This window comes from Haliotis rufescens, unplaced genomic scaffold (genome assembly GCF_023055435.1).
Source record: "Haliotis rufescens isolate VD_foot unplaced genomic scaffold, xgHalRufe1.0.p SCAF_19, whole genome shotgun sequence".
Lineage (NCBI taxonomy): Eukaryota > Metazoa > Mollusca > Gastropoda > Lepetellida > Haliotidae > Haliotis > Haliotis rufescens.
In genome coordinates this window covers 23,808,836-23,826,563 of record NW_025963879.1, presented here as the reverse complement: position 1 = coordinate 23,826,563, position 17,728 = coordinate 23,808,836, and the positions used below count along the sequence as shown (strand labels likewise).

Sequence of the window (17,728 nt, the reverse complement as noted above, 5' to 3'; positions counted from 1 at the left end):
ATCATACGAAATCTAGCAGTCTACGTTTACAAAGCTTTTCGACTTCGTTCATTACATACAGTCTAAATATTTATTTGTGTATAAATGTGTATGAATGTGTATGAATATGGATGTATATGTAAACTAGTGGTAATTCTTTTTTCTCCCTCTCTCTGTAAATACTTCTGTGTAATAGGTCTACGGCCTAACCCTTTTTGTGAATAAACAATAATAATAATACTTAATACTATGGGGAAGGGTATGTCGGCAGTTTGAGGGTCGGGCCACTACTCGCACTTAGTACTGCCAGCTATATAACGGCAATCTGAAAATAATCGCTTGTTTACCATATAAACCGGTGATTGACACACACACTCACATCAACGTTCCATTGGGGTACGATGTCTTAAAATGCACATCGGCCCATGGTGTTGAAACAGTAAATTCAGAGCTATAAAGCTCTATGTGGTGTGGTGTCATACATAATACTCAACATCTCCCCGAGGCAAGGGAGTTAACTGACTTTAAAAGTCCAGTTTCCACCCTTGCCGAACTAGGCTGGTATTATGGAGTTACGTTTTGGCTGGACTAACGAGTCTATGCATAGTCCAATCAAAATCGCGCAACGAAATCGAAATCTGGTTCATAAACTGTAAGTGCAGATTTCGATCGATTGCAGGATTTGCAAAACATGTGCACCGCCAACTCGTTGTCAACATATATTTTCCAAACCTATAATCAAGGTGCTCGCGTGATTTGATGCACTTCGCCATGTAAGATCCGTTTTATCACAACATAGATCTTGATTATCAATCAGTTCGTCTTGACCGGGCGCCGTCATTTTGTTTGAAACAAATGCAAGTGATGGAATCTGATTGGTCCATAGGAAAGTCTCAGAAGGGACGTAACTCGCAATAACCACTGGTGGCGCTACGATCGAGCCCAAGTATTCCAGCCAAGTTCGGCAAGGGTGGAAACAAGACTTTTATAGTCAGTTAACTCTCTTGCCTCGAGGAGATGAATACTCCATGGATCTCCAGACTCTTACTTGTCGAACGATATATCAAATACTCTTGTATACTCTTATACTACTTTCGTATACCATTAAGACGTGTAAAACAATCATCAATAAGAATCAATAATCTGTGGACCGAACTTTTCTCTTTTTTATCAATGACGTATGTGTTATTATAATAGTATATTATTATAATAGTTGTTGATACAGATGAACACACTTTGTGCATTGATATCATATTACGATGTTTGTATTCATACAAAATGCACCTTATTGTTATGTTTGCATAATTCGCCAATGGTAACAGGAGGTGTAACAACTCAATTAGCAATGTAGATATTGGTGGTAATCACCATTTGCGTAGCAGCAGGCGTGGCAGCGGTGGCACATTGAAGATACCGGATGATTGAAAACAGCCTGGAGAATGTTGTTCCAAATGTCAACCAAAGATTGATTCAACTGAGCTGGCGTCACCGGATGGATCTGGTTCGGTCGTATGCATCGTTCCATTTCCCTCAGACATGTTCTTTGGGGGAAATTGCAAATGCCATTAACAATGATGGGATGTGTTCTTCCGTGAGTTGTGATGCCATCCAGTACCATTACACACCCAAGCGTTGCTAAAAATACGTTCTTCTGGACGCCTGTAGACCTTCGCACGACAATAAAGGCTGTCCAGATAAAACTTGGATCTGTGAATAGCATACTGTCCCAGTCTTGTCTAAATCTTAGATGCTGCCTACACCAAGCCAGGCGTGTCTGACAGTGACGTGGAAACAAAAGTGTGCGTAACGCTGGGTTAACTGGTTGCGTACGGTTCTGCAATTAATTGGACAAAAGCCCGGAATTGTCCGAGCTGTTAATGTAACTCTTTGGTATCGGTTCCGTAGATGCACCCACCGTATACAGTTGTCTTGTTGACGTGAGGTAACTGGTGGACCTCCGGCCCGTGGCACGTCATGAGTGTTGCCCTGCTGTAGAAACATTATATTGTGTGTTTCGATGAACATTAGAATGTTGGGCCGTTCCTGTTCGAAGTAACCCACGGCGCGAAGGCGTTTATTCTCAGAAAGCAGTGGCAACGCGTAAGCGTTATTTATAGTTGAACAAAAGTGTTTTTTAGCACATGATAGCTGAACAATCATTGTGTGCTGTTCACATTAAACACCAGATATGTTTTTTAAGTGGATCATATCTCAAAATGATGTTATTGTGGTTTGGTTCTATATGGCATCATGGCATCCAAATGTGACCACCAAAGCCCAGGACCAGAGCATCCGTCATACCAAGTTTGTGTTGGACTTCAGCCTAAACGGTGAACCGCCTGCGGTGCTACGTGTCATCTGACTCAATTGCAGTGTCGCTGGAACAACCAAAGTCGTGTGCTTCAAGATATGTAATTTTTATTATCTCGACACACCTGTTGAATACAACAATTTGAATGCCATACTGGTATTTCTCCGAAAAGGTATGTCCTCGGTCCCATGCACATGTAGTGTGTATAAAGGACTTGACCTGCCTCTTCAGCAATTGCAGGGGTTGCAGCGGCAGAGCCCAGGGTGTTCCCCCAGACCACAGGTGAGGTGGAATGTGCAAACCAACATACGATAACTTGCTAGGTAAGTGTGGGGGAAGGTTAGTGACATACATCATAATCAATATAAAACAGATAAGTGACAAATTTCGCTTGCGAGAGCAGGTCATTCATGGTTCGGGTCAACTGCACAAAGGTACCATGTGAAATTCTGCAGCCAGATGTGGCTCCCACTTTACAGAAGGCCAATGCCCCCAGAAAGTTAATGAAAGACCGCACACATCAAGACTCACAATGGCACAAGTACAAACCAACAACATTATTGGTCCAGATTTGAACGTTATCGAACATTTATAGAATAAGTCGGAAAGGCAGGTGAGACAGTGTTAACGACAACCGCAAACACTGCGACATCGTTCACTGCCCCCATAGGCTGATTGGGCAATCGTTCCCGCTGGTCTCATTCATACCCTCATTGCTTCCATGGGCAGACTATGTGTGGCAGTCAGAAGGTGGGCACCAAACGTACCGACTGCAAATGACCTTGACCTTTGACATTTCGTGTCTACACCAGCAACAGGGGGAAAAAAGGTAGCGTTTATAAAACGTATGTCGTTTGATATTGTGGACTGATGGTTCAACGTGGATACAGTTTTAAACCGAGAGTCCTGCAGACTCCGAAGTATACATGACTACAACGTAATGCGAAAGGAATGAGGCATTTGATACCAGAGGTTAGAACTGAGATATGTTTATGTGATTTTGTACACTTTTTTACTCAGCGAAATAGTGCCCTGTGTTGAAATGGAACATCGACGTGTATCCATACATATGGGTGTCTACTGTGTTATTTTTTTAGTCCGATAATAAACAGGAAGTTGTCCTTCATCGCCTCCATCGTCTTCCTCCTCCCATGTCGCACTCTGGTGCCTGGCCAACTAGAGCTTGGCTTCATGGCTGATTTCACACGCTGAAACACATTTGCAGCAGGTAAGAGATAATGAAACATTGAAGGATGAAATGGGATTATAGTGCAATATATGAAATTGAGAAAAATCAGGAAAAGTGACTATCCTACGCATGTATTTATGGAAACCTTTAAACTAGTGTTGATATCAGATGTTCGTGAAAAGGTGACCAGAGCGTATCCAGCCTGACCGGCGGCTTGTAATGTAAATTCCATATGCTTCCTTGGCTCTAAAGTGAGTTGGGGAGTATTGTTTTACGCCGCTTTTGGCAATATTCCAGTAACATCACGGCTGTGGGACACCAAAAATGAAATCTTCGGTGTGACGAGCAAACGCTTTAACCACTAGGCTACCCGACTGCCCCCTTGGCTCTGAAACTCGTAGAACCATTACTTATATATGTAAGAAGATAACGTTCATCATAATGACAAACTGTCAGTCCAAGAGCGGTTTATATATTTTACATATTTCTTTATGAACCAGTTGATATTCAAATTACTGAAATGACAACACTGATACTCAAGCGACCAAGCGTAATTTTCAAGTGAGACGTTTGAAAAAAAGAAATTCATGATGTTAGTGAAAATTCTTTAAAACAATAATTCGTCCCGTGACTGAACCATACAAAATTAATCCGTCCCTGGTCATGCTGGATGCTTTGAAAAACAATGAGTTGTGGGATCCCAAACTGGTTTGGCTTTCCTTGCCAGGGATAAAACACCGATTTCTGTGGTTCATTTCAACCTGATACCATATTCTGTCTTGAACAAACATCCTTTTTTATACCATACATCCTTTTGTTGTTTAACTCCACAATATCCACAGCAACGTGGTCTGTAAATAATCGAGTCTGGACCAGACACTATAATGATTGATATCATGAGCATCGATCTAGTCAATTGGGGTACGATGACATGCTTTATCGTCTTCGCCAAGACTACCCGATCCCGTTAGTCGCTTTTAACCAATACTTACCCGTTTGCCCACCCGGTTGCCCCAGCTAAATTATCAAATTGTTGGCCTCTTGGGGTGATCCCTAAGAGATCATCAATGCGAATCTAATTTGACTGTTTGCATTAAGTACGAAGAGTTTGACTCTAGAGGTGGAATTAATCAACTGAGCAAATCACGAAATGCCCACTGTTTGCTGGTTTAAACTTTGTGACAATTTTCATTCAACATCTTAACTTCCGAGTGTGTCAAGGGTTGACACATACCTGACCCAGGGATCCTTCCTTCTTGAGTACTTGTATCACCATGGTAACTGGGATAGGAACGATGGTCACCAGAGCAATAAACCAGCCGACGACAACAGCGGCCTTGGGGTAGTCGTACTCGCCATATGATGGCGGCTTGTAGGAAGCCAGAGTCGAAACCAAAGCAACCTGTAAGGATGTTTTTTTTGTATATTGTTTAACGCCGCACTCAACAATATTTCACCTATATGACGGCGGTCTGTGAATAATCGTGTCTGGACCAGACAATCCAGTGATTGACATCATGAGCATCGATCCACGCATTTGGGATACGATGACATGCATCAACCAAGTCAGCGAGCCTGACCACTCGATCCCATAAGTCGCCTCTTACGACAACGACAGTCGCCTTTTACGGCAAGCATGGCTTGCTGAAGACCAATTCTACCCCGGATCATCACGGGCCCTGGAAGGATTTGGTCAGTTCATGATGACAACATGTGTCTGCAAGTACTGTCGAATACAGAAGCAGCCCCTTCGCCAACACCTCCATTCAACATCTTAACCAACCTGCAAATAAGAGCTACAAAACCCTTTCCATATTCATCACAAACATCTGATGAATACGATACCGACTATATCGTGAGCACGTCACTTATGCGTCACATTTGTCTACCATAAAACGTTTTGAAACCGTTACTGAGGCCTTGAATGGTGTAACCTTGATCGGACAACTTCCATGCAAGAGTCGTATGACAAAAAACAAATCTAAGGATTGTACCGGTAAATGTGCAAAAGTAACTGGCAATACATGATACAGTTTTAATATTTTTATTGTCTTCAGTGAGTGGCGAAGAGCTTTGACTTTCTTATGTCACGAAGTGCGGAAAGAAAACACCCTAGTTCATAAAAACCATAAAGGTTCCTCTAGTGTCAAAAACCTTTGCATATTAGACATGAGCCAAATTAGCTCAAAACCTTCAGTTTATTCTGATTCAGTATATTAGTGTGTCTAGATGACAAATCCACCCTTTGGAAGAGGAATGTGTACATCCCTTGCCTACAGTTGCTATTCAGACATTAATGACCACCAACACCTACAGTTAACACAACTGGGAGGATGGTGAAACACACTATCTTGTAGATTACAGGCAGGCGTTTCCCGATCATGGCCTCCACGTCAGATGAGAAACGTTCAGCACCTGTCAACATGCACAGGGATAAAGCGTCAATAACATATGATAATAATAATAATACAGGAACTATGAGAAATGTATCTATGTTCATTTATCATGCTTTGAAAATAAGAAAATTTATGAATTAGTAACACGCTCCAGACGATGTATAATCAGGACGAGGCAATGCACGTGCCAGTACCATACCACTACAACTACTACTACTACTACTAATAATAATAATAATACAAATAATAATAATACTGCTACTACTACTGCTGCTGCTACTGATGCTGCTTATACTACTACTACTACTGCTACTACTACCACTACCCCTATTAGTGGTAAGGCACAGCTGGCCCAGTCGTCTAAGACGCCGCGATCCGCTGTTCAGTGTTGCGTCCCTTGGGCACGCAAGAAACCTATGATTGTGGGTTCGAATCCCGGTTCGCCCCGATTATGTTTCTAGGTTTGTCAGCGCCATATCCGTGCTCGTGGGTTTCACCGAAGTGGTAAACGTCTGAGACCTGCATGACTTCGGGCATTCCTCTCACAATAGGCCCACACGCAACTTCCTGGAAACCAACTGATGCATTTTGAAGTGCCAGCGTCACAGTGGCAGCAGATCATATCTTGCACTAAACAGCTTAACATCGAGCTTGACGAGTAAAGATACATGACAAAGGTTGTGTAAATAATTTGATTTTAAAATACCGTAACACCAGCCAACAATCACACATTCAAGAATGGCCATGACGAAACAGGCCACTGTTCCCATGTACCAGTCGACCAGCTGGAACACGTAGACTCCACCCTGGAATATGTGCAAAGTCATCTAAACTTCCCTTTATTTTTGGGCGACAGTATTATTAAATACATACACATATCATCACGCCAAAGTTTTCCAAAAATCATGCATTTATATATAACTCGAATTTTCTGAAAGCTACCAGATGGACTATTGTTCAATACAGTTTTGCTTATGGGCAATTTCAGGAACTGTTATAAAAAACTAACCTGTTTCCATTATAGAAACATAAATAGGAATATGAATATTTCGTTTCAAGATATTCAATGTAAATTTAGCCATTTAACTCCAGAACAAAGCGGACGTTTTGTCTATATAAATGCCCAATGTATGCACTGTTACTGTTTGATAAGAGAAAGCTTACATTGGTGGTAAAAACAAGGCCAGCAAGGAACATGGCCCCCATGAAGACAGCAGCGATGACAGGTCTGATGTGATACCGCCGTGGCAGAATGTCTTCTATGCAATCAATAGCTGTTTCGACGTTTCCAGCCTGTTGAAAGACACATCTCCTTAGGTTCAGTGCAAGCAATAATAACGCATTGGGGAGTTCAAATTAACTGTATTCAACTTAGCAATGAAACGTGTGTTCATTTAGTTTAAAACAAAACATATCCTTGCTTTTTTACAGAGATATGAATATGTGAGTGAATTGTGAATAATGTTAACGCAAATCTCAGCAATATTCCAGCCACAACAGCAACATCAAGTAAATGACCGAGCCTCCTCCCAGTTAACCAGGGACTGAGGGCATAACTATCGACCCACATCATCAAGGCACGAGAGCAACCACATAGCCTGACCACTCACTTAGTCGGTTCCTACGACAGGCCAGAGGTAGTGGGAACCAATGAAGCTAAAGAGGGAAATGACCATGTATTGCTTGATCAGAGTTAGCCTATCATGTATTACTGTGGTTTGTTACCACTGAGTCGACAGACATCATCAGCATTGTAGTGAAGAACAGGACAGACCACAGCTGAGGTAGTGGCAGTAGTGCAACTGCTTCTGGGTAGATGATGAAGGCAATGCCAGGACCTGCATGAACAGCATACGTAATGCCAAAGACATGTAAGCGGTATACTGGACATTCAAACTACAACACAAACCGCGAATGAAAACAACAGGGAAACCTTCACGAACACGTCTCTAAACATGATTATGATTAAATCCCTGTTATGACATTTTGATCCTGATGGAATGTATTCTTTAACCAGGTTTGTTGAGCTGGTGCTTGTTGGAACAGTTCCGTCAAGGCATCAGTAAGATATTGTATTCAACCCTAAATGTGATTGGTAGTCTTCACAATCATGTCTCAACTACCCTCATGATGAGGAAGAGAATATATGGATGTCAACTTCTTTATTATGAAGAACACAACGTTTCGGAGTATATATCAGGTGATGAAGGAGTAAGCATATACTCCGAAACGTTGTGTTCCTCATAAAAAAGAAGTTGACATCCATATTTTCTCTTCCTTATGTGAATCACGTCTAAATGCCTTTCAAAGAGCTGATAGCTTCATGATGAATCAATGTCATGACCTGTTTCGTACACTGTGAGTAACATTATTCAAAGCTTTTATTCAGAGTATTACGATTTTGTCAATATACCAGGCTTATTCACCTGGAGTGATGACGTCAGCTACAGGTAGTTGTAGATCATGAGCCAGGAAACCAACTGTCGCGAAGACCACAAAGCCAGCAAATACACTCGTCAATTCGCCAATCACCGTCACGATGATAGGGTCCCTGTATTTTGAAAACTTTCTTAATTTCGTTGCATGTTTTATCACGACATGCATTACATCTATAATGATGGTATGCCCCCAGTGAAGGGAACACTTGATGATCTTGAGTGACCAAGGTTAGGATTCCATAGCAGCAATGGTCGGCAATACCCCATGGCTGTAACTAAAAGTGGCAAAGAATGGTTTGATGGTTTAACTGTGTGACCTGGCTGAATGTATGGCATCATACTTTGAAGGACGATCGTTGCTCATGGTGACAACCAAATATTTGATCAAAATTTGTATAAGATTTGTTGGCCAATTGTGGCTGATGACAAAACAATGATCATTGAATCTTTATCTTTGTGAAAAAAGGAAAGGTCACTTTTGGGTTTTTTTTACAACGTACCATGAGCTCAAAATTTGTGATGTGTAACAGTGTGATGTTAAATGCCATGATCCTTTGTCATACTGATGATTATTTTAATAAATTCTCCTTCACTGAAATCTGGGGCACGGGTGGCCTAATCGTCTGAAGTGGAGCAATTTATTGTGAAGGCTTGCGTCCTTTAACCATGACATGAGTTCCAAATTCCATATTTGTTCTACAACTTTGCTCGTGTGTTTCACTTCGTTGGTAACTATGTGCCTGTACGTTTCATCTCACATGTCCTGCATCATACAAAGTGAGAAGGAAATTTACCTGATAACATTTGCATGAAAACAATTGTGTCCTGCCATGGCAATAATGACACCCCAGGTTGTACCAACTGAGAAGAACACTTGAACCAGAGCTTCAAGCCACACCTGAAGAAACAGAAAGAAAGTAGAATAAGAACTGACGTATACGTTTGTGGGTCTTAAATGGCCTAATCCCTAACCATAATGTAGAGACCATAAAATTTTATGATTGGATTCGAACCACGGACCTTCTGATCCGAGGTCGGACGCCTTGTCCACATGACCAAAGAGGTTAACCCCGTTATCAAGCTGACAAGGTACAAGTGGGTCATCTGTGGGATGACCCCACGCCCTGCTACATACTTTCCCGTCAAAAGAAGGCCGCATAGTTGGGCACTGAGACGTTATTTTGACGTGGCCATAAACTTCCGGTGATGGGGTTCGAAAAACGGACTTTCTGATCCGACGTCGGAAGCCTTGTCCACATTCTACTTCCAAGTATCCGTGATTGCCTGTTAATAGTGAATGTTTTCAACCATTTCCACAAACAGATTATATCTAAAATGCCTCAACCAAACTAAACAGTGGTTAAGCATTAATTTATACCAGGAAATTCCACATGACTATTGACCTCATTCGATGTTATTTACTTCACTTTAGCATGCACTTGCTGTATATCTGTAAGAGAAATAGTAAAACAAATGCTTTCAAATATTTAAATTGAAACATTGATCTAACATTTCATGAAACAAATGAAAGCATGCATCGTAGAATCGTGACCTCCGCACACCTGAGGATGCTGAAGGAGGGTGAAATCTGGAGTGAGATAGAAGAGAATCCCATCCACAGCACCCGGCATCGTGCACGACCTCACCAGCAACACCAGCAGTAGGACGTACGGCATCAACGCTGTTACATACAACACCTGTTGGCAGTTACAAATAAAGACATATCATGATGAGTGCTTGATCGGACAAATGACTGATAAGCTGCATACCTGAACTACAAAGATTTAGACAGTGACATTGGTAAAGACGGTTGATAAAAAATTAACATACATGAGTGATGCAAGGAAAGATGCAGTCGATTCTACATTTCACTGTACATATTAATGTTCCAAAGTCACATTTACTTAACGAAAAAGGTATTGGTCATCAGTATTTGGAGGAATACGTTTTTTAAAGTGAAGAGCACAAAATTTCATTACAAAAATGTCCCAAAACATATTCATGATCCCTGACTTTTGTTGTTCGGAATATCCAAATAGACAGTAAATCCAAATCAAACTAAAACTTCAAGCTGTTACCATGTGCTGTCATCAAGATTAATGTTAAGCCGGTATACACTGTGCCCAAATACCAGATAATTGTTCTTCAAAGATGGAAGACTAATGATCACAAACTGGCAGAGTGAGCATGTTCACCGTTAAAATGTAACATACAAGATAAAGGGGCATATCTGTCGAGCCTCGTATACCACATTTCACTTGAATAAAATATCTGCCTTATTCGAGCAAATTGTTTACCCAATACAACAGACATGGTCCTATTCATGGTTGGATCGTCATCACTGCTGAAAAAGGACTGAATTTCTAGAATATTTATGCATTTAGAGAGCAGACGTTTACAAAGATGCTGCTGACAATCTGGTTACAAGGAAGACCAATTAAAACATTTGTTTCCAAATTAATTGGATTTTGTTTTGAAAAATAATAGTCAATGTGTATGACACAAAAGACAATCACAAACTGTACAACATGTGTTGTTACCTTCCCGAACGATTTGATTCCCTTTACGATACAAAGGAATATGGCAACACACGTGATGAACCAGCAGATGACGAGATGAGCTTGCATGGAGCCGAGGTCTTCTATCCCTGACGAAACACCTAGAGCTTTATACCTGGAGAGTAACGACACATAAATCAGTGTCTGGATAACTGTGCTCTTGAAATGCTTTATCGTTGAATATTCAAACGTCAAATTGGAAAGGAATTACAACAATATGAATAACGTATAACAGAATGATACTGATTCAGAAGAACAAACACACCAAACAAAGAATATCAAGAATACACAAGATGTGCTGCATAAATAATTCCACCTCCACACATACATAAAAGGAAAAGGTGATGACACAAGTTGTTTCCCACAATTACAGACTGATTCTGCTGACCCAAAATTAAACAAAAGCTGAACAAAGCATTTCACAACAACCATAGAGTCTGTCAAACTCTATTAATGCAGATTCGTGGATGCACATGGTCACAATAAATCTAATGAATGCATTACTGTACTGTAAGTTAAAACTTTGAATATTGCAATTTCTACTTTATTAGATCAAAAGACCAACCTTTAGTGACTGAATTTCAAGTAATGTAAAAGAAAGCCTAAAGTTGCACAGCTGTAGATGTTACCAGTTTTGACAACCACGAGCACAGATATGGGGGATAAGGTGTATTCGTATACAGGATTAGTGAGATCAGCAGGTGGACTTAAAACACGTCGCCTTAGACCACTGTGCTGTCCAGTCCTGATTTGAGTGATGTCGACGCCTTTTTTGTGAAAACGCATGACGCCCCAGGGTATGTTCTTATTCATTCAGAGTAAAGGTCGAAGACTTTCAACTGATGAAGGATTAAGTGCAATCCCAGAAAGATATGTTCATATTGGTCTACTGCATACCAGTCTAAATGATCCTGTTTTCATTCTGGGTGCATTCATGATGATGTAAATGCTGCCTACTGAGAATCGGTTGGTAACAAGTGTTTCAAGCCAGATTGTATATTATTGTATCCCGACTGCATGGAGACATGCTCATGCAGTCAGCATATTTTGTTACCTGGGCCCTCTTGCACAAAGCGATCTTAGCGCTAACTCCCATACTTTAACATAGGCTTACGATAGTCCTAGCGCTAAGATTGCTTTGTGCAAGTGGGCCCTGGTCCGCGCTCCATTGTATTCAGACTAAATCATAAGCATGAGTTGATGAATCACTAACTGAAAACATTGTCAGTATTTAGTGAGTATTAGCTCTTTTTCTGCCTGAATGTGTGTATCATAATAAAGGGCAAGCATTGCATGAACACGGACTCATGCCCTGCCTGAATGTACATAATATTGTTAATATACTCACTGAAAAAACTGTTCAGTTGAGGTATGATCGAACGCATTTGATACCCTTTCGGTTGTGTTAATATTCTTATAACCAATTCCGTCATGTCGATATTCTGTAGTGTTGATGGCTTGAACAGGTTTTAACTGTGCATACATGGAGCTGTTTCGTCGTGTGTCGCCTACAGCAATACATCGCGGTGTGTTCCATGAGTTGCCACAGGTTGTCCAGGGCAGGACGGTGGAGAAGGAGTTGTAGATGTAGTAGAGGGTCCAGGCAAACACCACGCCGTAGCAGGGGATGACCATACACGAAATTGACAGGATGCAGGCGCCAATACCTAGAAATGTGGAATGTGAAACTGTAACGTAAAATATCACAGACGGATTGTTGAGTTAATCAGTGATATACTGTCCCATGATGCATGACACTTCTTATGGATAACAACTTTGTTACGACGTTTCAGTGCTACTTCTTGCCCCTCCATCAGGAAATAACCATTAAACATCGTTACAAGGAATACAAGAAGTTGTTATCCACGAAAGGTGTCATGTATTCATGTTCTTCCAACTTCTAGCTTCCAACTAGCTATCAAAGACTTCTTGTCCATTGATACCTTGGTTCAGAAATTGCCCAGATGATTTCCCTGAATAATGCAATTTTTGAGAACATCAATGATTTATTCTCAACATATTACAAAAATTAGGCAAATCAGGAAGTTAATGTTTCCGACCTTGTCCTTCACGTTTTAAATAAGAGCACCCGCCCTTGGACTAAAATGACCACAACGGCATACTTCTTGATGATATTCAACGTTTCATTTTGTCCTGAATTATTGGCGCTTTATAAATAGGTTAAACATTGTCAAAGAAGAAGACAAATCGTCCAGCGAACTGATACGTGACCCACGCTTACAACTTTCAGACTGACATGATGCAAACAATTGACTCCTATGTATTCATATGCTCTAGACTGTAATTTCATCAGTTTTGTATACATAGTTACATTTCGGCGAATAATACATCAAATACATACTCTTTTCATACCGTTCAGTAGCTACATAAATTATGAATATTATGTATCACGTTCTTGTGTCAGAAATATTTCTAAATGTGTTTCTTGTGGTTACCGCTATATCCCATAAAGCATAACATTATGAAAATGAACATATGAAACAGAAAGTGTAATACCGCCATATACCTAGGCCGTTCTGACATGAATGCACGGTTGCAGCAATTCAGTGTGAAGAGTTGCGTCCCTTAGATGCGCCAGAAACCTATGATCGTGGGTTCGAATCGCAGATTCACTCTGATTATGTTTCTAGGTTTCTTAGCACCATGTTTGTGGGTCATAAACAAGTTGTAATATATTTCCGTTCTTGGGCCAGATCTTACATTAGTAGTCACAAAAGCCTTATCCAAGATGTAGGAGTGTCATTACCTTTCATGAGCGGACATATTGCCCAAACCTTGATGGGGCCTTTGCCAGAAAACTGACCAATGGCAACCTCCAGGATGAAGAGAGGGATAGCTATCAGTGTAGTAGAGATGACATAAGGAATCAGGAACGCTCCTGTGTAGAAATAGGGATACAAAAGCTTACAAAAATTTAATAAATTGCCATATTTCATTTGTAATTGAAGTGAGAGAAGCATCACGAACATATCCATGTTAAAAGCTGTGATACAACAGCTGGTTAAATATTAAGTGAGTCTCATGTTACGATAGCTTGCATTCTACATATTACATTCAGATGGAATACAAACATGGAATGCTTATGGTATGGCTATCATGATGTTTATGATCGAACGAGTAGGTTTTTACGCCATTTAAGCATGCCTCCAGCACTACAACGAAGGGACAAAAGAAATCTGAACTAGTGGTAGCTTTATGATAAACTTATGTAGCGCAAATGGGAAACTGCATATGATGCAGCCATCACTTAAAAGGAACAATCCAAATGATGACCTGATACCTACCACCTCCATTCTTTTGACAAACATACGGGAACCTCAACAGGTTGCCAAGTCCCACTGAGAAGCCAAGAACAGCAATGATCGACTGGAATCTGTTTGACCATTGAGGTTTCGTCACATTCCCGTTTTCGAGATTTGGATTTGTGTTTTCTGCCTGTAAAGATATTGCATTGGGACATCTTACTGAAGTTTGTCAGAGTAAGTATGGTTTTAGCTGCTTTTAACAATAGTCTAGCCACATCTCAACGGGGACACCTAAAATGTAGCTATTACCTCATGTAAGGAATCGAACTCGGGCTATCCTCATGACGAGCAAACGCTTGATCAGAGACGGGTCTGTGTGTACAGCTAGACTATTTCACATTGGAAAAGGTTTTTAATATCTTGTACCAAACGTGGTATGTTGAACATGATGCTATACCTCGCAGTTAATTTCATCATATGTTTCATTTTCAATTGAAAATACCTTGAGTATTAAAACAATGAACTGTACTGGCGCTTAGTCAGTACTCAACTATACTTTTCATCTTTCAAAATATAATTTGATTTAAAACTTTCAGAATTTAAAAAGATAATAATTTCGCATAATACACAACTGCTGATGTGTATCCTAGATATCTTATCTTTAAACAGAACTAATCTGTGCTTATTTCAGCACAAATGTACATTTCAAACATGACCGAGGTCATGTGGTTTCAACTTCATGTCCTACCACAGTGGTTCATTGGGCCAATTTATTTTTACACAATATTACCACAGATTACTTTTTACATAATCAAATTTAACAACAGTTCTTTCAATTTCCAATGACATAAAAAAAAACCTGGGCATATTCTCTTGTGCCCCTGTCTATATATCTATAGAACCACGAACGACAAACGTGACCACGTTATACAAAGTATGCAACAATATCAATGATCTGCACTGCGGAAAGTAAGTAGCATCTTACTGTGTCACTGTAGACAACGGTGGACAAACACGTCTCTTCCGTTTCAATGTCCATACCTCTTGCGAAGGGGTTATCTACAGACAAAGACGGACATCACAATACTTAATACTTATCTCAGTAGGCAAAACATGGTTGGTGAAACATAAATTTGCTTTTGTATATTGGCGTTTGTGAGTAATATGATAAATATATATATATATATATATATATATATATAAATTATAATGTAATGTTCAGTGTTCAGTATCTCGGCGAAGGTACTGAATAGATGTCCTGAATCAATACATTCCCTTTCTGGAATATATTTTGGAAACACAACCAGTAAAGGTATTTTTGTTCATTTAAAACAGTTAGCTGAAACACACCCACAATATGACAATGCAAAATTAACTGTGTATTCATTGAGTCCATGGGTAGAATAGGTAGATTGTGTATGTGCAGTTTGCACTATTCACAAGATTGAAATAGGATGCACTATTGATTGTCCGTATCAGTATACATGCAAACCAACGGAGCTCAGCAGAATTCATATGACTAGATACAGTCCTGACACCAACTATTTCAATATTTTATGAACCTAGGGAAATCTACAGATGGTTGAATTTATGCTACATGGATTCAAAGATTATTTATACAGTAAACTACGTTTATAACGAACATGCTTATAACGAACTGATGGATATAACAAATTGTTTTTGGTCCCTTCCTTTTTCTGTATATATGCTGTCAATATGCTTTTAACAAACTACGGTTATAACGAACTAAATTTAGTGGTCCCTTTGAGTTCGTTATAACCGTAGTTTACTGTAGTAAGACAATAACCCATGTAAGTTACACATTCTTAAATACACCCCCTGGGAGGAAAGGAAACCCACATACCCAGTTTGTAGATCCCGAACACTCGACTTCTATCGCCAGTTGTAAAACCAAAGTGAATACGTCAGGTGTGAATTACCTCCCCTCTCTGTTGCACACGACAAACAAACTGAAACTTGAAAAAAATCTTCATAAAGATCAAACACAAATTAGTATTCCACTGTTCAATTCATTCTTACCTTGCCAGCAAATGTTCCCCGTTTCAACATGACTGCCTTGCTAACCATGCGTTCACAATGAGGCCATTGTGATATTGCTATTGATCAACCTGAACCATGAACAACTTGAAAAAGACTTAGAGGGCAAGTTTTGAAAGGCTGTACATAATATTACAAAACTGACAACTTTCGCATTTGCAGGATAGTTTCCAACAACTTTTGGAGACAAATGTCAAATCAAAATCCATGTCTATTTCATAACGATCAAGCTGCAACACAGCTTGTGCATAATTATTACCAGCCGGTATACATATTCTATGTGTCATTCGAGCCGCGGGTGTCAGATGTCGCACGAAGGAACGGTATTTTCCCAAAGTAATAATGCCTGGTATTGAACGTGTAATCTGAGTAACTTATTTTTGTGACATTTAGAGGCTGCAATGAAGAACAGGGGATTTAGTTCCATGGATATGTAACTTCTTTTTTACAATGACTGCGACGTAGATACCAACACAGTTATCAAGCAAGTGATGTGATGTCTCAGTCATTGTTTTAACTAAGTTGTGTATCTCTCTTGTGTAATCTGAGGTCCATAAGACAAAGCTTGAAATATATGTATAATGTGACCGCCAAGTATACACACATTTACACGGGTTTCAAATTAAACCACAATTCAAGTAGCAATGCACATATATTACGAAAGGGGGTACGGGTGGCCCAGTCGTCTAAGGCGCCGCGATTCGCTGTGCAGAGTTGCGTCACTTGGGCACGCCAGAAGCCTATGATTGTGGGTTCGAATCCCGGTTCGCCCCGATTATGTTTCTAGGTTTGTCAGCACCATACCCGTGCTCGTGGGTTTCACCGAAGTGGTAAACGTCTGAGACCTGCATCACTTGGGGCTTTCCTCCCACATTAAGCTGACACGCCGCGATATCACTGGAATACTGTTAAAAGCGGCGTAAAACCAAACTCACTCACTCATAAATTACGAAAGTGTGTAAATAAGATAATTCGTTTCATGTTTTTGTTATACAGCGTGCAGTAATAGTTATTCGCTCCTAAAATGCATTGACATAAGTAGGATTGGAAGATTGCAATTATTATATTTAAAATTAATATGGTATAAACTCACGAGATGAGGTCTTAAATAACATATGTCAGTGCATCGACCAATACCACATGTGGTTGTGTTTTCTGTGTAGGGTGGATATTTGTCACCCCACACTTTATTGAGGCATAACATTTAATTGCTATCAGTTTTAGGAGTGGCTTGGAGGTAGAAAAGTGTATTGCGTTTCATTTCTTCAATGTGGTTTACGTTAAAATTTAATTTCCTGTCGCATGTAGATATTATTATCTTATATTCTTGCTTCCCTCATCATAAAAACAACAACATTTTTTTCTAAATTTGTCATTATAACTGCGGACTGGTGCCATCCCCGGTCGCGTTCTATCAAAATAAGTGAATATATGGTACTTGTTACACAGCCTGGCGTCCGGCTTTAAGGGGATAAAACAAGCAGTAGTCTGCTCAAAAACAGTATAACCACAGGAACTCGACGATAGCCTGTA

General features: G+C 40.1%; 1 protein-coding gene across 1 annotated transcript in view; it reads right to left on the bottom strand.

The window, feature by feature from the left end:
- Window positions 1-2,380: 2,380 nt before the first annotated feature.
- The window catches only part of LOC124135356 (sodium- and chloride-dependent glycine transporter 2-like), a 31,049-nt gene continuing 15,701 nt past the window's right edge, over window positions 2,381-17,728 (bottom strand). The window contains exons 2-16 of the mRNA XM_046500657.2: window positions 16,002-16,113; window positions 15,123-15,196; window positions 14,177-14,327; window positions 13,639-13,770; window positions 12,220-12,538; window positions 10,854-10,986; window positions 9,876-10,010; window positions 9,108-9,211; window positions 8,302-8,426; window positions 7,601-7,713; window positions 7,040-7,168; window positions 6,582-6,681; window positions 5,794-5,894; window positions 4,714-4,881; window positions 2,381-3,498 (exon numbers count right to left, since the gene is read on the bottom strand). Of these exons, the coding sequence (XP_046356613.2) occupies window positions 3,376-3,498; window positions 4,714-4,881; window positions 5,794-5,894; window positions 6,582-6,681; window positions 7,040-7,168; window positions 7,601-7,713; window positions 8,302-8,426; window positions 9,108-9,211; window positions 9,876-10,010; window positions 10,854-10,986; window positions 12,220-12,538; window positions 13,639-13,770; window positions 14,177-14,327; window positions 15,123-15,176 (1,887 nt within the window). The 5' untranslated portion in view covers window positions 15,177-15,196; window positions 16,002-16,113 and the 3' untranslated portion in view covers window positions 2,381-3,375. The remainder of the gene's footprint in view (window positions 3,499-4,713; window positions 4,882-5,793; window positions 5,895-6,581; window positions 6,682-7,039; window positions 7,169-7,600; window positions 7,714-8,301; window positions 8,427-9,107; window positions 9,212-9,875; window positions 10,011-10,853; window positions 10,987-12,219; window positions 12,539-13,638; window positions 13,771-14,176; window positions 14,328-15,122; window positions 15,197-16,001; window positions 16,114-17,728) is intronic.